The sequence below is a fragment of the Pezoporus wallicus genome, unplaced genomic scaffold (genome assembly GCF_028554395.1).
Source record: "Pezoporus wallicus isolate ANWC-B61680 ecotype Strahan unplaced genomic scaffold, APGP_CSIRO_Pwel_v1 contig_8788, whole genome shotgun sequence".
Classification (NCBI taxonomy): domain Eukaryota; kingdom Metazoa; phylum Chordata; class Aves; order Psittaciformes; family Psittacidae; genus Pezoporus; species Pezoporus wallicus.
In genome coordinates this window covers 74,697-97,246 of record NW_026639196.1, presented here as the reverse complement: position 1 = coordinate 97,246, position 22,550 = coordinate 74,697, and the positions used below count along the sequence as shown (strand labels likewise).

The 22,550-nt window shown below is 56.4% G+C and overlaps 1 protein-coding gene and 1 long non-coding RNA gene across 2 annotated transcripts; both read left to right on the top strand.

Annotated features, from left to right (window-relative positions):
- The first annotated feature begins 1,238 nt into the window (after positions 1-1,238).
- Positions 1,239-19,988, top strand: PHKA1 (phosphorylase kinase regulatory subunit alpha 1). Its single transcript, XM_057413832.1, has 33 exons — positions 1,239-1,402; positions 1,570-1,728; positions 2,271-2,318; positions 2,854-3,022; positions 3,389-3,471; positions 3,963-4,043; positions 4,447-4,545; positions 4,661-4,807; positions 5,131-5,184; positions 6,782-6,904; positions 7,007-7,102; positions 7,724-7,831; positions 8,045-8,123; positions 8,555-8,689; positions 9,694-9,803; positions 10,428-10,572; positions 10,797-10,875; positions 11,291-11,466; positions 13,332-13,508; positions 13,868-13,962; positions 14,166-14,305; positions 14,439-14,595; positions 14,762-14,841; positions 15,031-15,109; positions 15,197-15,326; positions 15,688-15,789; positions 16,011-16,126; positions 16,461-16,499; positions 17,593-17,637; positions 17,831-18,001; positions 18,497-18,550; positions 18,685-18,885; positions 19,111-19,988. Exons 1-33 carry the CDS (start codon positions 1,325-1,327, stop codon positions 19,282-19,284), a joined length of 3,729 nt encoding a protein of 1,242 aa, XP_057269815.1. The 5' UTR covers positions 1,239-1,324; the 3' UTR covers positions 19,285-19,988.
- Positions 19,989-20,197: 209 nt separating this feature from the next.
- LOC130601637 (uncharacterized) lies at positions 20,198-21,582 on the top strand. The gene is made up of 2 exons (XR_008972727.1): positions 20,198-21,371; positions 21,441-21,582. It is a non-coding gene; the product is annotated as an uncharacterized LOC130601637 (long non-coding RNA).
- Positions 21,583-22,550: the final 968 nt, after the last annotated feature.

Sequence of the window (22,550 nt, the reverse complement as noted above, 5' to 3'; positions counted from 1 at the left end):
CTCCGTCTTCTTGCACTCTTGTTTCATGGGGCTTGGCCTCCCAGCCTGTGCCTGTTCCTGGAGGGGTTGGTTGCACTTCCAGCGCTCCAGCCACTTGGCTTTCCTCTATTTATTGCTGTGTAAATAAATAAACTGATGGATTTTGCTAAAGACCATCTTGGCCTGTTATTGCTCTGTCTCTGGGGTCCAGCAGGTCCTGCCTGTGCAAAGATGAACAGGTTACACAGGGGTTACCCTATGCCCCAGGGTGGCATAGGGTGGCACATGGGCTCCTGCCTCTTGCCCAATGGGTGCTGAGTCCACCACAGCCCCCGCTTGGCCCCCACCTGCCCAGATGGGGAGAGGGATGCTGGGAACCCCCAGGAACCCACCGCACCTGCATGCTGCCAAAGTGCCTATGTGCACGTGAGCATATTTGTGCATATGCACACCTCTGCTTGTGCCTATACATGTAGGTGTATATATATGTGCCTATGTCTCTGCATGTGCATGTATGTTATTATGTATGTGCATGGGAAATGTATGTCTATGCATGTATACGTATGTCTATGCATGTGTGTGTATATGTGGGTATGTACATGTGTGTACACATGTGGATGTACATATGTGTGCATGTGCACGTATTCCTGTCTCTGTATGTGTATATGTGTGGATGCCTGTATGTGCCACGTGTGTATGTGCTGTGTACTCATGAAAGTGCACGAGTAAGTATACATGCACAGGTGTGTACAGACGTGCGTGCATGGATGCGCATGCACAGACGGGTCTGCCTGTGCACGTGTTTATGCCGGTAGGTGTATGTGCAGGTGTGCATATCCATGCCGCTGTGTGCCTGTCCACACTGATGCACACATCCATGTCTCTGTCCATACGCCGGTCTGTGTGTCCGTGCACCCACCCCTGGCACGCGTGTCCCTGTGTCCGTACAGTCCCGGTGTCCGCACAAAGCGCGGCGAGACCTCCTCCCACCAGGGGGCGCCGCTCACCTTCCCCCATTCCCAGCGCCCTCCACCGCATGACCGCCGGCGCCCCTCGGAACTGGGTCCTGCCCGCTCTGTAGTGAGCACCCGGCGGGCCGGGACCGCCGCCCTCGGCGTGAAGCGCTGAGCAGGACGAACGGAGAGCGCTGAGCAGCGTGGACCAGCGCGGACCAGCGCGGACGGGGAGGCCGCTCCTAAGGTGTCGCGATGCTTGGGGCAGTGCTGCAGGCGGCAGCGAGCGGGCGGTGCCGGGAGGCGGGGCGCTGCCAGGACCCGGAGCAACGCGGGCAGGCCCCTCAGTGCCGCTGTCCGTCGCGCTCGGTGTTGCTGCCGTAGCCGCCGCCATGCGCAGCCGGAGCAATTCGGGCGTGCGGCTGGACGGGTACGCGCGCCTGGTACAGCAGACCATCCTCCGGCACCAGGTGCGGGACCGTGTCCGGGGAGGGAGCTGGAGCAGGGCGGAACCTGCCCCACCGCAGGCCCCTACCGGCCCCCGTGCCTGAGGTGCTGCTGCCCGACCCCGCTGGCCGCATAGGCCATGGTTAACTGGGAAACGGGCCGCGGCCCCTCGGTGTTGCCCCCTCTGCAGGACGCGGTGACGGGCCTGCTCCCCGCCAGCGCCGACCACAGGGATGCCTGGGTGCGGGATAACGTCTATAGCATCCTGGCCGTCTGGGGGCTGGGCCTTGCCTACCGCAAGAATGCCGACCGCGACGAGGACAAGGCGAAGGCCTACGAGCTGGAGCAGGTAAAAGGGAGCCGGCGGGAGGGAGGGCCCATGGCGGCCGCCCAGTCTGACCGGTGGTACCCGGACCCGACTGTCACCTCCCGGCTGGATTGCTTTAGGCACAGCCAGGCTCTGGGACCAAAGGGCCATGGGAAACTATGCAGTGAGGATAGGGACAGTGCTGGCCCTAGGCGCAGGGGAAGACACACAGTAGAAAAGAACCTCAGAGCTTGCTCTTCCCAGAGCACAGTGGAGCCCAGCTAGAGGGTCCAGCTCTCTGGCTCTGGGGTGGTCTCGGGCTGCAGTCCTTCTCCCAGAGGGTAGCAAGCAGCATCCTGCTGCCATGCCCTCTGTTCCCCTGTACGGTAGCTTGGCTTTGCTGGCTGGTGAAGAAATCATGCTTCCCTGTGCTGTTGCCTAGGGTGAAGGGGCCCTGGAAATGTGAGCAGGGGCTCCAGTTACAGACTGCAGAGCTCCACAAAGGTCAGCAGCCAGCTGATCCTGAGTCAGGGCTTCTGCCGGCCACGTGGGGATTTACAAGGCTGCTTTCCTTTTTCCTGCAGAGTGTGGTGAAGCTGATGCGGGGGCTGCTCCAGTGCATGATGAGACAGGTAGGGGGCTGGGGAGTGCCTCTAAGGGTCAAGTGGTCCCCTCAAAGCCCAGCTCTGCTACAAAGACTGTCAGTCCCAGCTGTGCCATCTCTCCCCAGCCTTCACTGGTGAGCGGAGGGGCGGCCTCCTTTCAACAGGTTTCAAAATAAAGTCTGTTGGCATGTCCCTGGTGTGATGGAAGTCCCAATGCTGTGGGCTGGTGGCCAGCAGAGCCTTTGCCACCTGCTCCCTTCTTTTGTGGCCTGGCTGGTGCTGGGACTCTGCAGCTGTACTCCTTGAGAGCACTTGTGGCCCTTTTCACTGCACTCAGTGCAGCCATGTCTGTGGGCTTTCCATAGTTGCAGCCCTGCACTAGGGTGGCACATGACTGTTGGTGCGTGGAGGGGCTCAGTCTGGGGGCTGTAGAATTTCTGCTCTGCCAGGCGTGGCACTGCATGTTGGGCTGATGGCATGGGTTAGCCCTTGTCTCCAGGGCTGCCAGACCTCTCTGGAGACAGGGTTTCATGAATCCATGCATCTCCTTGCCCTTTTCAAGGTGGACAAGGTGGAGGCATTCAAGTACAGCCAGAGCACCAAGGACTGCCTGCATGCCAAATACAACACCCATACCTGTGCCACTGTGGTGGGGGACCATGAGTGGGGTCATCTACAGATGGATGCCACCTCTCTCTACCTGCTCATGCTGGCGCAGATGACAGCCTCAGGTGATGCTATTGGGGGATGCCATTGCAGCTTTGAGCATGTTTATCTCCCAGACTTTTCCATGTTCTTGGTTTGGGTGCAACTTCTTGGGTGACAAGCTGCTGCAGTGGCCTCAGTGACTTCCCTCTTTTATTATACTTGCAGCACCCAATGTGGATTTGGCCCCCTCGGTGTCTGTCTGTCTAAGAGCCTCTGTTTGCCTGAAGCCTCAAAGCTTCCATAGCAGGGTGGGAGTAAGGATGAGAGCCAGTTGGGATGTGGCAGGCATGCTGTGAGGAGCACAGGGGCCAGCTTGTGTCACTGCAGCCCCTTCCTAGGGTTGCCTGTGGGCTTGGGGCGACTAATGTGAATTGCTCCCCCTGCTTCAGGCCTCCACATCATTGACAGCTTGGATGAAGTCAACTTTATTCAGAACCTCGTGTTCTACATTGAAACAGCCTACAAAACTGCGGTGGGTAGCCCGTGCTGGGGAAAGAGGGTGCAGGTGGTGGGCTGGTGCCCAGGGGCAGCTGTGGGTCACTCCTGGCTCCAGTGGGCAGAGTCCCACTACGCTTGCTGGGAGCAACGCGGGCCAGCCCCCCAGTGCCGCTGTCCATTGCACCCGGTGTTGCTGCCATAGCTGCCGCCACGCACAGCCAGAGCAATGGGCGTGCGGCTGGACAGGTACACGTGCCTGGTACAGCAGACCATCCTCCGGCACCAGGTGCGGGACCGTGTCCGGGGAGGGAGCTGGAGCAGGGCGGAACCTGCCCCACCGCAGGCCCCTACCGGCCCCCGTGCCTGAGGTGCTGCTGCCCGACCCCGCTGGCCGCATCGGCCATGGTTAACTGGGAAACGGGCCGCAGCCCCTTGGTGTTGACCCCTCTGCAGGGTGGGATTTGAAGTCTTTCTGGACATGCTGTGAACTATTGCACACTCCAATGTGCCACTGTCTCTGCACAGGACTTTGGGATATGGGAGCGTGGAGACAAGACAAACCAGGGTATCACCGAGCTGAATGCTAGCTCTGTTGGCATGGCCAAGGTGAGCTGGAGGGAGAGGTGCTGTTGCCAGAGGGCACCGGTGACCCCATGCTGCTTTTTTGTAGAGAAGGCTGGGCATATTTAACTACTGAAGCTCAACTCCCCAAGGAGTGATAGTTCCTGGGGAGGATGGCTTTTCACTTTGTCTGCTGGGATAAAACTGCTCCTCTTGCTCAAGTTGTGCCTGAACCAGGAGTGAGAACTTAATTGGGGTGTGTGGCAGAAATGTCCAGGGCCTGTGGGATATAGTCATATTCTTACCAGGGTGCTCTGCAGCCACAGCAGGGTTTGCGTTTGTTTAAATTTTGGAAGTGTGGCACACACGGGCTGGCACAGGGTGTGAGTGCTTTCAGATGAGCAGCATGGTGCAGGACTTGCTGCTTTGAGTCTCACCCTGCTTGTAGGCTGCCCTGGAGGCACTGGATGAGTTGGATCTCTTTGGAGCAAAGGGAGGCCCACAGTCTGTGATAAGGGTGCTGTCGGATGAGGTCCAGCATTGCCAGGTGAGACCTGCATGGGCTTTACACCATCGCAAGATGAACTGTGATCTGCTGGTTTTGCGGTGTGGATGATGCCTGGCCTGGGAACCTAAGCACCCCTACTTTCCCCTCCAACCAGTCCATCCTCCACTCGATGCTGCCCAGGGCCTCCACATCCAAGGAAGTTGATGCCAGCGTGCTCTCTGTCATCTCCTACCCAGCGTTTGCTGTGGAAGACAGTGAGCTGGTGGAGATCACTAAGCAAGAGATCATCATGAAACTGCAGGTGAGTGGCTTTGCCCTTGTCTTGCCCTCCCCAAGAGGCAGCTGCAGTCCCAGCTGCTGTAGCCCTTTTCTCCCCAAAAATATGCTCAGGGATGAGGTGCTGGGCTGTGTCTTCTCCCAGTCTCCATGACTCATGGCCAGGGTGTGCCAAGTGAGTCCTGTGTGCTGTGGCCCTAGGCTGTGGTTGTAGTAGCTAAGCTCTAGGTGAGCAAGTGAGATGGTACTTTGCTGGTGGAGGAGGACCACCCCTGCTTCTGCACTGAAAGTGTGAGTTACCTCACACTGTTCCTCCTCCTGCTAAGCACTACTCTCTCTCTTTCCCAGGGGCGCTATGGCTGCTGCCGCTTCCTGCGGGATGGATACAGGACCCCCAAAGAGGTGAGTGTGCTCAGCCCTGCCCCTCCCCCCCCCCCCCCCCCGAACAGCAGTGCCAAGCATCAGCAGTGTGTCAAGGCTATGGTGAGGAGCATGGGGAAGGTGAGAGCCCTTAGCAGCCCCAGGCAGTGTCATGGGTCTGGGCAAGGCTTCCCAAAATGCCAGAGCCCACTGCAGAGGTGGTACATCCTGTCAGTGCCCATGGCAGATGGGCAGAGGCTGGCTCTGCATCTTGGGACCTGCGGTATGTATCTCTTAGGCTTGGGGAAGGTGGGACTATGCCCCATGGGGAGCCCTGCCAAGGCGCGCTCTTTCACCAGTTCTTTCCAGGCTGCACAAGCCCTGAGTGAGGGCTGAAGGCCTGTGGAGGTGACTGCAGTGTTCCTCCCTCAACACTGTACAGTCACTGTCACTGCACAGGCACAGTGTGCATCTTGCGACCTGGCTCTGCAGCAGCACTGGAGGTCACAACCGTGCTTCTGCCTCTCCTGGGACAGAAGGCAGCTTTTGTACTGCCATACTTGTCTCTCAGCGGAGCGAGTGGAGCCTTTCTTCTGCTGCTCTGGGGTGGGAAACCATGAAAATTTTATAAGCACTGTCCTGATTTTATAACCACAGAACCGGGAAATGGTACTTGGAGGGTCCTAAATCATCACCCATTGGGCCCATTATGTGCTGGGGTTCCTTTGGGCATGTGTGTCTCTAAATGCTTTTCCTCTGCTGTGCCTTTTCAGACCTGACCATAATAGGCAGCATGGGTGGCGGCATTTCTCCAGAGCCAGGGAATAGCAGCACCATTTCCAGTCTGACTTTTCCACCGCTCAAACTTTGCCAGAGTGCAAAGCCGTGAATTGCTTTTGGGGAGCTGTGAGGGGCAGGAAAGGCAGTGCTGCCTGCAGAGCCACTGCAGCTGCTTGGAGTCAAACTGGAGTTTGAGAGCTTGTGGCCATTGTGCAGGCGCTATAGAGTACACACACTGCCTGTGTGCTCTCTGCCCAACAGTCTGCTAAGGCCACCCATCTCCCTTCTTTGCAGAAGAGTTAAAGCAGGCATCAGGGAAGGTTGGTGGCCATAGGTCCCCTGGAACGCTACAGCACACACATCTGGGGTGGGAAGATTCGTCACAGGCAGGTCTCCATCCTGACCCCTTCCCTTGTGCCAGGCTTTCAGTCCTACCCCCTGGCAGAAGGGCCCCTGCTTGGGCCCCTGCTCTCTAGCCCAAGGCCTGGTGATGCTGGAAGAGGCAGGGGCTGAGGGGCTAGGGGACAGCAGGCAAGGTGAAGGGGATGCAGGTGTCCCCAGGGCAGCAAGAGGAATGTTGTGCTGTTGTATGGGGCTCTGAGGTGCTCTCCTGGGGACAGGGTAGGTTCCTTTTGCCCAGGCAGGGTGAGTCCCTGTAGCATTAGTGCAGGGATCTGGGAGAGAATGCCTGATGGCAAGAACACAGCTTGGAGGTGAAGCTGCTTTTTGGCTCTCTCAGCCATCATCTGCAGAAGAGCACTGGGAGGGCATTTTGAGGCTGGGGCCTCAGGGGGAGTAGGAGTCCTGTTTGAAGGGATTCTGCCACCCGCCACCCTCACCGCTGTCACCCTCCCTGCAGGACCCCAACCGCGCCTACTATGAGCCTGCAGAGCTGAAGCTGTTTGAAAACATTGAGTGCGAGTGGCCTCTCTTCTGGGCGTACCTGATCATCGATGGGATTTTCAGTGGAAACATGGAGCAGGTAAAGGAGGCAGGACCTGCCATGCTGCTGGAAAGAAGTCCCTGGCAAAGGAGGCGTGCAGGGAGCCATGCCCAGGGCAGACTCCCTTTTCTCTCTCCTCAGGTGCAGGAGTATCGGGAAGCCCTCGAGGGGGTTCTCATCAAGGGGAAGAATGGGGTACGCCTGGTGCCGGAGCTGTACAGCGTTCCACCAGATAAGGTGAGTGGTCCTGAGCTACAGTGGGAGTGGAAATATCATCAGGTAATTACTATCAGGTTTTAACAGCTTAACACACATGGTGGCTTCATGCACATGGAAACCCTGTGAGAAAGACAGCCAACCAAACAAAAAACAACATGCTATTCCAACTCCCCCCCCTGAAGCATTTCTTGCCCCTGTACTGTACTCAAGTTGCTGTACTGAGAGGGTGCAACCTGGAGATCGAGTCCTCTGAGAGCTCAGGACACACAGACCTGGGCTGAGGAGGTGCTGAGGATGTGTGAGCCTGGGCTGAGAGTGACGGCCTCCTGGTGCCTGGATGCTGTAGCATCCGGAGCATTGTCCCAGTGCTCCTGGGGAATGTCAGCCATTCCAGAGGGATATCTCAACATCTTGGGAACCGAAATACTGAGCAGCTGATGCGGTGTCTGGCACGGGTCCCTAGGGCAATCACGAGAAGGTGTGAGGAGCATAGCTGGGAGGTTTTGGGCCCTCTGTGGCAAATGCTTTCACAGATTCTTATTCTAAGCCTGGAACTGCTGGACTTTGAAATGCAGTGATGATGATTCACAGCATCCTGTGTGTGTGGATCCATCCCTGACCTCCTGACTTGCCTTCCAGGTGGACGAGGAGTACAGGAACCCTCACACTGTGGACAGGATACCCATGGGCAAGCTGCCGCTCATGTGGGGGCAGTCCCTCTACATCCTGGGCTGCTTGATGGCTGAGGTATGGTCATCCCTAGTGCTAGGGGGGGCTGAGGGGCGAGGCTCTGAGCTCTGAAAGGGCAAATATTGCCACCCTGTGCCACCTACCATGGGGAACCTGTCACTTCCATCCTGCAGGACCTCTTAAAGGTGGGTTGTCTGTAGGCATCACCTGCTTTACCCTGTGCATGAAATGTTGATCTCCTCATATCTCGTCATACCTCTTTTTCCTCAGGGGTTTCTAGCTCCTGGTGAAATAGATCCCCTCAACCGCCGGTTTGCGACTGTCCCCAAGCCTGATGTGGTGGTCCAAGGTGAGAGAAAGGGCCTGGTTTCAAACTCCTGTGCCTAGCAGGCCTGGGGCCTCTGCCTGCATGGAGCTCATGGGGCTAGCTCTGCTGGCTGGGTGGCTGCCAGTGCAGCAGGTCTCAGCCCTGGCAAGGTGGGTGTAAGATGGGGTGTAAGTCCTTCTGCTCCACCCTGCATTGATCCAGGGGAGCATCACTGGCTACAGCCTCCTCTGCAGACAGGTTGAAAAGGTTGAAAAGCCACTCAGGACAGAAGGCTTGAGTGGGAAGAATGTCAGGGGAAGCAAGGCAGACCTCTGCAGTGGGAAGTCGTTCCCGAAGAGACCCCAGACAACCGCCTTTATGTGACATAGCACATGCGTGTCCCCAGAGGTGCAGAGCAGCACTCCTCACTCTGGTGCCCCTGCCACACTGAACCTGTCCTTCTCCCTCTGCAGTGTGCATCCTGGCAGAGACAGAGGGGATCAAGGGTGCCTTGAGGAAGGAGGACATCGATGTGGAGACTGTGGCAGATGTCTACCCCATCCGAGTGCAGCCTGCTCGCATCCTTAGCCACATCTACGCCCGGCTGGGTAATCTGGGCTCCCTGCACCTGCAGAAAAAAAGGGTGCAGAAGGGTCTGTCCCATACCCTGACATTGCTGCTCATCAGTGCCTAGCTAATGGTGGCTCTGCTACCCTTTCCTTGGCCTGGTAAAGGGGAACTTGGGCCCAAGGGGAGCTGGGATGGCAGACAGTGCTATGCAGAGTAATTCTAAAATGGGTAAAGCTTTGGCATTGCAGTTGCACAGTCACCCCAGGGACAGGCAGGGGTTATAGGATGGACTTGGTGTGGACAGGAGCCAGCTTTTGTTCATGTGTCCCAGATGTCAATGGGGGAAGCAAGCCAGACCCTGGCAGTTCCTGGCTTGCTGAGAGAGTCTGTAGCTGAGGTGAGGTGGCCGCTGTTGGAGGGTTGGCAGGGCCATTCCCTGATGCAGCGGCCCTTTGGGCACAGGGCTTGTGTGGAGCTGGAGACCTGGCCTGGGCCAGAGGAGGAACCTGACCCACCACAGGCTGCACAAGCTGGCTAATTTAAGCCACCAAAATGCCAAGTGTAACATGGGCAAAGGGAGCAGGGGAACAGCTCAGCAGCTGCCAGGGCTGACGTGAGCGAGGGGTGATGCTGCTGCTGCACCATCCTGGGCTCTGGGAGTAATTCCAGGAGCAGTGGGAATGTTTACAGAGCTCTCAGCTTTGGGGAACCAGCCCTGTGCAGGGCTGAACCCCTGGTCTTGCCCCAGCTTCCAACATACCCCAAAACCCAGAGGTGTGGCACATTGTGGAAGCCAGGACAGGCTGTTCCTGTTTCAGCAAGTGTTCCTGGGCGGGGCCTAGTGTCTCTATCCACTGGGCAGGGCTGTGGGGTAGAGCATCACTGTGCTTTTGAGCCATACCAGCACAACACAAGGTCCTAGGGTATCCCAAGTGCAAACCAACTGTTTCCTGCTGGCTGGGAGCACAGAAGCCTGCCTCTGCTTGCTGTATCCCTTTCATGAGAAGGCTGTCACTAAAAACTCCTCCTCCTGGACTCCTAGGCCGCAACAAGAAGATGTGCCTGACAGGACGGCCCTATCGACACATGGGAGTCCTTGGGACCTCCAAGCTCTACAACATCAGGAAGAACATCTTTACGTTCACCCCACAGGTGGGTGCCATTCCCTGCTGCCAGGAGATCTGGAACTAGGCAGGAGGGCTCCCCACTGGCTGAGTGCTCAGGGGCTGCCCAACACCCTCTGAACAGCCTGGACCAGTCCCAGCTCTGTGGCATGGAGCAGCAGTTGGTGGTCCTGGCTACGTGCATGCTGGGAGAAGATGGTTTCAGCCTTCCAGTGATCAGTGCTGGGTGGAAATCTCTGCTCACCCTGACAAGAGCACTAGGAAAAGGCTGCTGGCAGGACAGGGATCCCTCTGTCCCCTGTGTCCAACATGGTGCAGGGATGAGCAGGGTTGCAAGCCTGGAACTGTGGGAGTGCATGTTTGCTTGGGATGGGCACAGCACAGACCCGTGGCTGTGTGGGGCTTGTGTGACACTGCTGCTGAGCTGTGGTGTTACCTCGCCATAGTTGTTAGGGGCCAGCAGCTGCCCTGGGAGCTGAGGGTGCCTTTCTAGGCTCTACTGATGCTTACCAAGTGAGGTGGGACACGCTGCTGGTGCCGGGGTCACTGGATGCGCTGTGTGGCTGGCCTGGCAGAGTGCCTGTGGGAAGATGTGGGTGGCGCTAAAGGTGGCTGTGGGAAGGGCTGCTCATGTCTCCTCCCATCCTCACAGTTCATAGACCAGCAGCAGTTCTACCTGGCTCTTGACAACAGGATGATTGTGGAGATGCTGAGGACAGATCTTTCGTACCTTTGTAGCCGCTGGAGGATGACCGGACGGCCGACCATCACCTTCCTCGTCTCCCACACCATGCTTGGTATAGACCCTCCAACCTCGCAAGGCGTTTGGCTAGAGCAGCTGTGGGAAGCAGCCCATGCAGGAGGAAGTGGGTGGGCAGTTGTGTCAGTAATGGTGGGGCTGGAGGAGCCAGAAGCATCCTGTAAAGAGCCAGGAGCATCCTGTGAAGAGCTTGCTGCTCAAAGGAGCTGCACTGGGTTAGCAGTGGGAGAGCCTGACTGCCTCTGTCTCTGTCCCCAACAGATGAATTCGGCAAAAGTGTGCACCCTACAGTGCTGGTGATGCTGCGGAAGCTGCAGGATGGGTATTTTGGTGGTGCAAGGTGAGTGCAGCTTCCTGGAGAGGGCTGGCGGCCCCCAGGAGCCTGTTTATGAGGGTACCTGCTGGGCCTGAGCATCAGCTGTTGGGGAACAAGCTGTGGAGAATACATTGGGGTGTGCTAGGCTGTAAGTGCATCCCTGGGGTACAGTCCCAACAGAGGAGATGTGAGAAAGTTCATAGCTCTTTATGCTACTAAGCCCGTGGCTGCAGGATCCCTCTAATACCTTTTGGGCAGCCCTTTCATGTCTGCCTGTGGCTGGAGGAGTTGCAGGTAGCTAAAGCAGGCGTGGGGGCATAGTATGCTCCTGAGCAAGCGCATCTCTCCCTGCCAAAGGGCCTGTCCTGTATCCAGAAGGCAAAGCCAAAGGTGCTGCTCCCCCCTTCCTCTCTGTTTGACCTCCCCTCCTCTCGCCCAGGATCCAGACGGGTAAGTTGTCGGAGTTCCTGACAACGTCGTGCCGAACACACCTCAGCTTTATGGACCCTGGGCCAGAGGGTAAGGTCTTTGCCAAAAGTTATGAGCTCAGCACTGGCAGCTCTGAGGAGCTAGATGCCGAGGAGTGGCTGCATGGCTTGCAGATAGCAGAGGATGGTCAGGGGGAGCAGGCCAGTTGCTGCTGTGGCATAGCAAATGCCAAACTCACCCGTAGAGCTGTAACACCCCACCACCCCGCCAGCACCTGCCACCATGTTCTTCATACACTTGGGTGTTCACCATGTTTTTGTTCTCATCCGACACTCCATCAGTAACCTTGTCTGGGTGATGCTCAGGGTGACACCAGTGGGGTGGGACCAGGTGAATTCATGCAGCCTCACCAAGGGTTTTTCCCAGCCAGCCAGGGCTGAACCTGTTGTGCACATGGAGAGCATGGAGGATGCTCTATAATCAGTCGGTCTGGCTGTTGCTTAGGGAAGAGACACAGGTTTGGCAACCTGCCTCTGCTCGGGTGATTGGGCTGAGGATCTTTGGAACACCAGTGACAGTGCAGAAAGTGATGGGACCATGCCCAAGGTGGTGGGGAAGACTCACCATGTCTTAAGCAATCCAGGTGGTGTTTTCCCAAAGCCTTTGACCCTCTCTAGGCAGGGCTGCTCCAGTTGGTGCCAAATTGAGGTCTTGCTGCTGTGGATATGGTGCCTCAGAGAGCCTTAGCCCACCACAGCGTGATGGACCCGTCTTGTCCTGAGACCATGGTGGGGTGCAAGGTTTGCAGTTTCCCTTGCAAACAGCCCTGGGTGCATCCTCCTGTGTGACCTAGAGCTCGTCATCTTCCCAGCCTTCCCATCAGTCTGCTTTGCCTCTGCTGCTTCTGTAGCCAATGTCTGCACCACTGTGACTCTGAATACTCACTTCTCTTGCCCTCCTTTTGCTTTGCCTGGAGTCTCCTTGTAGGCTGCACCTGGGCTTCTCCAAGGTGTCTGCTTCTCCGCAGCCCCAAGGGGAGATGGGGCCTGCCTAGCCTCTCTACAGCACTTACAAAATGCTTAATTTTAAGTGTTTCTTGTGGTCAGATGCTGCAGCCAGACAGGATGATGTTCTCGAGCCTGATGTCTGGAGGACTCTTCCTTCAGGCATTGTCGTAAGGCATCCCTGCCAGATATGAAAAGGGAATGCTGTGATGTGGGCCTCTGATGTTGTCTGCATCTCACCTAAGGAAGGACACACAACAGAGCTGATCTGCCAGCTGAAGAGCAGCATGGCTTTGCCCTGGCCCACTGTCTGGAAGCGCTCAACAGCTCTTAGTTGTGTTGCATTGCTTTGGCATGGGGCATCTTCCCCTTGGGATATGCCCATCACTGTTATTTCCTGGCTGAGGAGAGAGATGGCCTCTGAGCACCCTCATCCACGGTGCAGGAAACGAGCGGTGGGCCCTTGTGCTCCTGTTGTGGCATTGGGAGTGATGGCAGCTGCTGTAGGTTTGGCAAAGAGCAAGACCAGGAGCTGTAGCTCCTTCTCTAACTCCTAACTAGAAATAACTGGTAATTTCTAATTAGAAATAACTGTGTTGTAAAACCCACCCTGCCTTGCTCCCGTGCTGGAGTCCTGCTTGGATGAGGCCCCTGCTGTGCTGGGGTGCTCACAAACATTCCACATGGACAGGCTGCTGCTGGCTGTGCCTCCCCCTATCATCCCTGGAGGAAACAAGCACGAGGGTTTCACTGTGGGGTTGGGGCAGGCTCTGGCCATCCTTGCACAGGCTCAGACTCAGCACATGCTGCATCCCCATCACCTCTTTCGTTTGGGTGGGACTCCGAGGGAGCCCGGCTGGCAGCCAGTGTCCCAGGCAGCGGAGCAGAGTGGGAACAGGGGTGTCATGGCTGTGGGACTTCAGGCACCAGCCCCATGTTGTCATTTTGCTCAGCCAGCAAAGCTTCACCCTTGCTGAGGTGCGGGCGGGAGCTCTCTTGGGCTTGGGGCACAAAGCAGCTGAGCCCCCTCTTGTGCCTCCCCTTCAGCAGACACATATGATGAGGTTGCTCAGTACCTGGATCACTTGCTGCAGCGCACAGCTCCGCAGGTGAACCTGCCTCCCACCGCACAGCGGGGAGGCCTGAGCCGCTTCCGCGCTGCCGTCCACACCACCCGTGACCTCATGTCCTTGGCATCCAAGGCCAGGGACCTTCACATCCAGAGTGAGTAACTCCAGCACCCTCTGCACCTTTGGTCAAGCCCAGGGGTAAGGCTGAGGTGCTCTGGGAGCTTTCCCAGCTGTGCAATGCCTGGGCCCCATAAACTGAAAAGAAGCCTGCATTATGTCCATCATGTTAGTCCTGGCCATTGGAGTATCTTGGAGTTGGTGCATGTGCATTCCTTATGGAAAATTCTGAATGATAAACAATGACAGCTCCCTGTGGTGTTCCTTTAACACGGCGGGATGGGGCTGCTTCTCCCACGGCCTGCTTCACTGCAGGGGCTGACAGGGGAGCAGTGTGTCAGATGTGAGGTGGGTTGGGGTTGGGAAGTATCTGTACCAACCTTGGTTTTCTTTTAGATGTTGGGATGTTTGTCCCCAGCAAGATCTTCCAGGCATCCCAGCAGTCTGTCAAGCTGCTGGGTTCACCCCACCAGCATGATGTGGATGGCAAGGTGAGCCATGTCCCTCTCAGGCTGGCCAAGCACTGCTGTCCTTTCAGCTGGAGCCAGAAGTCCCTGTGGGGCTGCATGGGGAAGGGTTAGTGTTTAGTGAGGGGGAATGTCTATGGGTGAATGTCCTCAGCTCCACAACCAGACTGCACTTGGTGTGTGGTGCTGGTGATGCTAACCAGGAGCACGGGTCTCCCTTCCTTCAGAGCCACACACTCTATGCAGAGATGAACCTACCCCGCGATGAGGATGGCAACGTGGACTGCAAGGCACTGGTGGACCAGCTGCGTGTCTGCCCCACGCTGCAGGAGCAAGCGGACATCCTCTACATGCTCCACATCCTCAAGTATGCTGAGCTCTGAGTCCTGCAGGCTCACTGAGCAGAGCACAGCACAGCCGTGCAGTCATCCCCACCTGCAGAGCCAAGGGCTCCTTCAAGGCAAGCTGCTGGCTGTAACCCAGGATCTCCTTCAATGCAGAGGACCTGAATGGCACACAGGGCTTGACAGTGAGCCTGGCCCCACAGTGAAGGAGCTCCTCACTGAGCTGTACATGCGGGTGGGGGACACACGCCAGTGGGCCCTGATCCGCTACATCTCTGGCATCCTCAAGAAGAAGGTGGAAGCTCTGGATGAGGTAACAACCATGCATTTGGCCTCCAGCTGGCTGAGCTCTGTTGGGGAAGAGGTTGCAGAGCGGGTGGGCAAACTGCACCTGCATCTGCTCTGTCTCACCCTGCCTTGGGCCAAGGCCCAATCCCTGAGCTGTTGGTGATGCCTGGGGTGACTCTTTCTGTCCCCAGGCCTGTACTGACCTCCTGTCTCACCAGAAGCATTTGACAGTTGGGCTGCCCCCAGAGCCGCGTGAGAAGACGATTTCCGCGTGAGTGTGGCCTGTCTCCTGGCGCGTGCTGGCCTGGGGTTGGATGCGGACCTGCTGTCCTGGAAGCCTGTGGGAGGAGCGGCTCTGGGTGGCCACCCCCAGCTTGCGTCTCTCCCCTCTGGGCAGTGTGGACCACAAGGGACGCAGGGTTCACTCTACTGCCTCTCACCTTCTCTGCTCCCTCCATAGCCCGATCCCCTATGAGGAGCTTGTTCGCCTTATTGATGAAGCCAGCGAGAAGAACCTCAGTGTGTCTGTCCTCACCCAGGTGAGGGGCCAGGGTGACAGAGGAGCCTGGCCTAGGGTTCTCTGCCCTGGTGAACAGCAGTGGAGTGACCTACCCCTTCCCCTCTAGGAGATCATGGTATATTTGGCCATGTACATGCGCACGCAGCCCGCGCTCTTCGCTGAGATGTTCCGCATTCGTATCGGGCTCATCATTCAGGTGATGGCAACGGAGCTGGCGCACTCTCTGCGCTGCTCAGGTACATGCAGTGGGGACAGCACCCAGCTGGAGGGTGCTGCTGCAATGGGGACCCCATCAGCAGGGAAGAGAAGTGCTGTTAAAGATGGGCAGCTCAGCTCCAGGGCAAGACCCTGCACTGAAAGTGCCAGGGACTGTTCTCAGGCACAGCTGGGTGATTTCACTTCAATCTGTATTCAATTGTGTGTTGGGCTGGCATGGGGAAGAGTTCCTGTTGTAGGCAAAACCCAGAGTTAGTGTACGTCCCTGGAGGATGAGCTCCTGTACCAGTGCTTCCCCTGCTGACGGAATGGTGTGCAGGGTAAAAATGTCCTAGGAGGGCTGTGAAGTGGGGTACGACATCCCAGCTCTGTTCTCTCCAGCTGGAGAAGCCACTGAGAATCTGATGAATCTCAGCCCATCAGACATGAAGAGCCTCCTGTACCACATCCTCTCTGGCAAGGAGTTTGGAGTGGAAAGGAGTGGTGAGTCTCTCAGCACGGTTGAGAGAGCATCTGTGGGCAAAGCTGGGTGCTGGTGCAGAGCGTGGCCTGAATTGAAGCAGTTGTATGCTGTGCTCAGGGATCTCTGGTGCTGGCTGGGGTAGAGGGCGAGGGTGTGCAGAGGTAGGTACCAGTGCCCAAGCAGAGGCAAGAAGTGTGTGTGCCCTGAGCCATGGTACCCACTCCAGGCCTCTCTTCTCCAGTGCGATCAGTTGACTCATCGCTCACCACTGCTATCTCCATCTGTGAGGTGGGGGCCACTGGGGCCACCAAACACGAGCGTTCCGGCATCATCAGGCTGAAAAGTGAGATCAAGCAGGTGAGGGCAGGTGGTGCAGGCTGCTCCTGCCAGGGACAGCTACAGGACAAGCAGGATCGGTGGGGAAGCAGGAGGGAACTTGCTCCTGGGCTTCAGAGAGCTTACAGCTGCTTCCAGGATCTGCTTTTAGCTCCAGTCCTGCCCTGTGGGGAGAACTGGAGCAAACCTGTTAATGGGACTTGGGATTTCTTTGGCAGGGCAAGCAGTACAGGGGGAACACAGGAGTGCTTGGGAAGTGCAGGGGTGGGAAGGACCACGCAGAGTCCCAGGCGTTGCTAGTGTCCTGGTGGGCCTCTTTCCGCAGCAGAAACGTCATTTCCTTCTTCTCTTGCAGCAGCTGGATAAGCATAGGCAGTCTCTGCCTGGAAGTAAGGTGATGCCCCCTGGTCCTCCTGCACCTCAGCTTTTGTCCCTTATGCCACACACCTGGGCAGCTTTCGAGCATGCATGAATTAGCAAGCTTTACTAAGTAAACCTGAGTGAGCTGCTGCAGCAGTGAGCTGGCTGCCCCTCTGAAGGTGCAGGGTTGCTGTGTTCAGGACTGGAAGGGAGGCTGGCTCCCTGGGAAAAGGTTGGCATTGCTCACCATGCTGTGGGGCCCAGGGCTGGCACTGTCCCACAGCCTTTGGGGAGCTCCCCCTTTGTGTGAGACCTGCCATATTTGGGCTGGCAGGGAGGAAGGCTTCTTTAGATCGTGTGTTGTCATTAGAACCAGCTGGGATCTGTGCTCCATAGCTGCTGTGGCCTAATAGGCTCCATTATACCCGTGAAAACTTGCTGAGCATGATGGGGTGATATTACTGTAGTGCAATGACCAGCAGTGGCCCTGTCTAGTAGCTTACTGGTGGTTGCTGCATCCTGCCTGTAATCTCCTCAGCTATTTCTTCTCTGGAGGAAGAAGCTCCTGCCCAGCTACAAGGACTTCCTCTGTAGCCTAGCGTGTGTCCAGGACAAGTCCTGACTTCTCGTCCCAAAATGACAGGGCCTGCAGGGACCAGGCTGTTGCAGCAGTTTTATGTCCAGTCTGCAGCAACGGGAAACCCGGCATTACAAGGGGGACCATGTATGTGATGAGGAGGGTTGTCCACAGGCAGTAGCAACCTTGCTACTGCCTGGTCTTGCTACTGGGCCCCTGGTCTGCCTGAGACCAAACCCCACCTATGCCAGCAGCCAGCAGAGCAGTAGCAGCCCTGCTCCCATGTGCTCACCAGCATGAGCTCGCTGCTACTGCAGCACCAGTGTGCAAAGGCCTTGCAGCCACCCTGTGAGGTGCAGCCCTTCCCCTGTGGTGCTAACATGCAACTTCCCGCAGGTTTGCCCTTTGAAACTGCCTCTCCAGCTAAGCATAGCCCCTGGGATAACTGCCCTGTGACCTGAGCTTGGTCCATGCTGCTGCTGCTCTGCTTGCTGTCATGGCTTGCTTGCTCCAGTACAGTCTGATTTTGGTCTCTCCCTTTCTCCTCCAGCCCCTCGGTTTGCAGTCCGGGGACGCTGACCTCAAGTCGTCTCTGGTAACTGGTGTTTGTTGGCAGCACATGTGGGTCTGACCTGCTTGTGGCTGCACAAAGGTGCTGCAGGGTGGCTTTGCTGTGGTGGGGGGTGGAGGCCAGGCTGGGGGAGCACAAGCTCTTGGGCAGCAGGGTGTGTTCTTGTGGGTATTTACTCTACAGCAGTCTCTGTAGTCCTTGTCTTGTGTCGGCTCAGTCTCCTGGGCACACAGAGCTGCTGGGCCAGGGCTCCTTTTCAAGCATGCTGGAAGACCAGGGCAGCAAGGACAGCCGCCAGGGCCAGTGGCAGCGAAGACGACGGCTGGATGGGGCCCTCAACCGTGTCCCTGTGGGCTTCTACCAGAAGGTCTGGAAGGTCCTGCAGAAGGTGAGCTGGGTGTCTGGCTGGCTCCTCCATGCACGTGAGCCTGTGGGTCCCATGCACCAGCCTTGCTAGGGCAGCTTGTGAGGTACACGAGGATGGTTCCTGATGTCGTGTGGGTATATGCTTCCTGGACAGCCTGGCCCTGGGAAGCTGCCTTACAGGCACACAGGACCTACCTCATACTGTGCTGAGCCTTGCACAGTAACGGATAATGGCTTTACCCATTAGCCAGGCAGGGGCAGGCTGGAGCCGCAGCTGAAGCAGCTCTGGGCACAGCTTGTCCTTGGCATGGTGAGCCAGGGAGCAGAGCCCCATGCTAAGCTCAGGGCTGAACTGGTGGGGAAGGAGCAATGATGTGCAAGGAGTTAGGAGGTGGAGCTAGCGTGTGTGGGCAGCGTGCACCAGTGCACAAGGGAGAGTGAGCTGGTGAACCGGCCCTATGTGTTCTAGCATAGGTGCTTCTCAATGCCATAACTGTGGTCTCTCCTTGTCCTGCAGTGCCATGGCCTTTCTGTGGAGGGCTTTGTTCTTCCGTCTTCAACAACCAGAGAGGTAGGAGGTTTATGTGAGGTGTAAGCAGGGTAGGTGGGTTGGTGCTGGGTTGCCCTGTGCAAGCACCCAACATTGCTCAGGACTTCTGCTGGTGATAGGGTGCTGCAGGTGCCTTTCTTTCTCCCTCCTCACAGATGACCCCTGGGGAAATAAAGTTTGCTGTGCATGTGGAGTCGGTCCTCAACCGTGTGCCCCAGCCAGAGTACAGGCAGCTGCTGGTGGAGGCTATCTTAGTGCTCACTATGCTGGTGGACATGGAAGTGCACACCATTGGTGGCATCATAGCTGTGGAAAGGATCTTGCATATGGCCAATGACCTCTTCTATGAGGAGCAGGTAAGGGCCAGGCCTCACACAGGAGCCACAGGTTGCACCCAGGGCCGCTGGCTGCGTTCCCTACAGCCAAGCAGCAGTCACCCATGCAGACAGTCCTGCCTGTTGCCCTCATTATGTTCATGGGGCACAGCAAATACGTAGCGTACTCCTCCCGTTGTTCACCATCAGTGTGTCACACTGCCTTATTCCTGATGCTTCCTTTCTCCTTCCCTGCCCAACATCCAGAAAGCCCTGGGCGCTGACGAGCACATGCTGGAGAGGGATCCCGCGACAGGCATCTGCAGCCTGCTGTACGATAGCGCGCCAAGTGGGAGGTTCGGCACCATGACCTACCTGTCCAAGTCGGTGGCCATGTACGTGTACGACTTCCTGCCCGCTGATGGCTGCTCCATGCAGTAGCTCTCACAACTCCTCACTCTGGGTTGCAGATGCTGCAGAAAGGTTGTTTCATATAGCTTATAAAAACGGGCATTAGGTAGCTTGCAGGCAGCCTGCGTGGCCATCTCTCCTAGTCCTGCCCTCTTGGTGTCTGAGCAGCTCTCCTGAAGAGCTCTGTGGGAAGCTTGCGTGGTCCTTAGCTGTGTGCAGCCTGGGCTGGCAGGGAAAGGCTGAGCTTCGAAGCCTGCTTGTGTTAGAAGTGTCTGCCTACACAGCTCCTTCGGGGCCATCACCCCCAAAGGTATGTGTGTTTGAGGGAGGTGGAAAGGGCCCCCTTCACCAGGCGTGTGTGCAGTGCTGCAGCGTGCCCTGCAGATGCCTCCAGCAGATTCTATGTTTTTAACCTGTTCTGTGCTGCTTTTTATTCCAAATCTGCAGGGTTTACACTAGTGTAGGCTGGAACTCTTGCTCTTCCTGCTGCTGGTGGAAAAGCTTAGAGGAGTACAGGGTGCCACCTGAGCCTCTCCCCCAGCACACCCAAAAGCAAAACGGTCTAACCCAGCCACAGCTCTGCTGCTTGGAAGTAGGCAGCCCATCTCACCGAAGATGGGGTCAGGGGTCCTGTATACAGAGCTGGGGAGGCTGTGGGAGCCAGGAGCATCCCAAGATGGTAACAGATCCCAGTTACCACCGAGCTGCGAGGACAGAGCTTCTGGCTGGGGATTGTCGGTGGCAGCCCTGCCATGCCCTCTCTGCTTCTGGCAGTGTCACTCATGGCCAAGTCACAGGCTCCCGAGCTCATACACGTCCTGTAGAGAAGCTTTGAGCTGGCTGCTCAGTTTGGTGTTAGCTGTGCCATCACAAATGTGCTGTGAATGCTCAGCTCTGCCCTCTGTCCCCATCTCCTGCAGCCTTGCACTGGAGAGGGGAGTGTTTCCCAGTTCTGCTCTATCCTGCAGGTCAAACCCCGCACAGGATAGTGTGGTCAGACTAATGGGGAACGGGCACACACACCGCAGAGTGGCAGGGTGAGTGAGGTTATAAAATCATAAATAGTTTGGGTTGGAAAGAACCTTTCCAGGTCATCTAGTCCAAACCCCCTGCAATGAGCAGGGGCATCTTCAACTATATCGGGTTGCTCAGAACCACAATCAGCCCAGCCTTGAATGTTTCCAGGGACAGGGCATCTACCACATCTCTGGGCAACTTGTGCTAGTGTTCTTCACCACCATCATCTTAAAACCTTTTTTCCTTAAACCACACATAAACCCTCTTTTAATTTAAAGAAGAGAGGTTGCCAGTGAAGACTGAGGCAAAAACATTGTTGAGTACCTCAGCATTCTCCTCACCCTCTGTTACTGGTTTACCAGTCCTACTCATCAAGAGGGTTTCGCTTTCTGTGACCCTGCTTTTCTGGCTGACATACCTGTAGAAGACCTTTTATTATTCTTTTTGTCCCTTGCGAAGTTCATCTCCAGATGTACCATGGCCTTCCTGACCCCTTTCCTACACGGCCAGGCAGTGTCCCTGTACCCTTCCCAGGATACCTGTCTCTGCTTCCACTGCCTGTGCGTTTTTTTGCATTTTAGTTTGACCAGGTCTCAACTCTTGCCTGCCTTTCCTGATTCCTTGCACATGGGGATTGAGAGCTCCTGTGCTCTATGGAAAGCATCCTTAAAGACCTGCCAGCTCTGTCTGTTTCCTTATCCTTGAGGGCAGTGTCTCAGGGGGTCACACAGCTCAATCCCTTGAGCAGCTGGCAGTTGCTTTCCTAAAATTCAGGGTCCTGACTTTTACTCTTTGCCTGACCTGTATCCCTCAGGACTGCAAACTGCCGGTGCGTGAGCATTGCAAGCCCAGGCTGCTCCAATCTCAATGTCACCAACTGACTCACTTGGGTGGGTGACCATCAGATCCAGTATTGCTTCCCCTCAGGTACAGGGCTGCCTATTCTGTGGTTTAAGAAGGTACCCTGCATGCACGCCAGGAGTCTCCTGGATTGCTGTGCTGGGTTGATCCTGGCTGGGTGCCCACTGCCAGCCAGAGCCGTTCTGTCCCTCCCCTCCTCAGCTGGACAGGGGAGAGAAAACACAATGAGAGGCTCCTGGGTTAGGATAAGGACAGAGAGATCATTCACCGGTTGTCATGGGCAATGCAGACTGACTTGGGGAAATGAGTTTAGGATAAGGACAGGGAGATCATTCACCAGTTGTCATGGGCAATGCAGACTGACTTGGGGAAATGAGTTTCATTTATTACCAATCAAATCACAGTAGGATAATGAGGAATAAAGCCTAAATCTCAAAGCACGTCCCTCCTCCCATCTTGTGGGCTCAGTTTTACTCCTATTTTCTCTGTGTCGTCCCCTGCATCGCCACAGGGGAATGGGGGTTGTGGCCAGTTCATCAGACATCTGGCATCCCTCCCTCTGCAGGAGGAGGACTCCTCACGCTCTTCCCCTGCTCTGATGTGGGCTCCATCCCATAGGGAACAGTCCTCCACAAACTCCTCCAACATGAGGAGCTGGCATTGGCTCTCCCAGACATGGGGGAGGCTTCTGGCAGCTTCTTACAGAATCCACCCTGTAACCCTCGTCCCCACTACCAGGCCCTTGCCACATAGACCCCATACAGTTGCCTGCAGCTTCTTCAGCAGCTCTTGGGGTGGTTGAGGTCCCCTGAGAGGATGAAAGGCTGTGAGTGCAGTGCTTCCTGTAGCTGGAGTCAGAAGGCTTCATCCACAGGCTCCCCTTGACAGCGTGGCCTGCAGAACCACAAGGTTCCCTTTGTTGCCTGGTCTCCAGTTCTTACCAATAAGCTTTCAACCTGCTCATGGCTATTTTTCAGAGACAGCTTTTCACAATTTATCCATTTTTAGATGCAGAGGGCAACACTGTTCCCCCTCCTTCCTGGCCTGTCCCTTTTGACCAGCTTGTAGCCATTGACAGCCATTGCACTTCCCTGGTGGGGTTCATCCCACCAAGTTTCAATAAAGGCAGCCAGGTTGTAGCTTTCTCGCAGCACAAGTCACTTCCAGCTCCTCCTGCTTGCTGCCCATGACGCATGTTTTGGTGTAGAGGCACTTCAGCTGGGCTGTTGGTCACGTCACCTTCCTTTGCCTGGTATTTCCCTCTTGGCTCCTGTTACTTCAGCATGTGCGTAAGACTAAAAGTGTGCTGCAGTGTACCTAGCATGTCTGAGAGCAACAGGCTGAGGGTCCTTGCCAGCCCCCTAGCTTTGGCATGTCGTCAGACAGCTTGTCTGGTATTATCCCACTCCGCCTTTAAG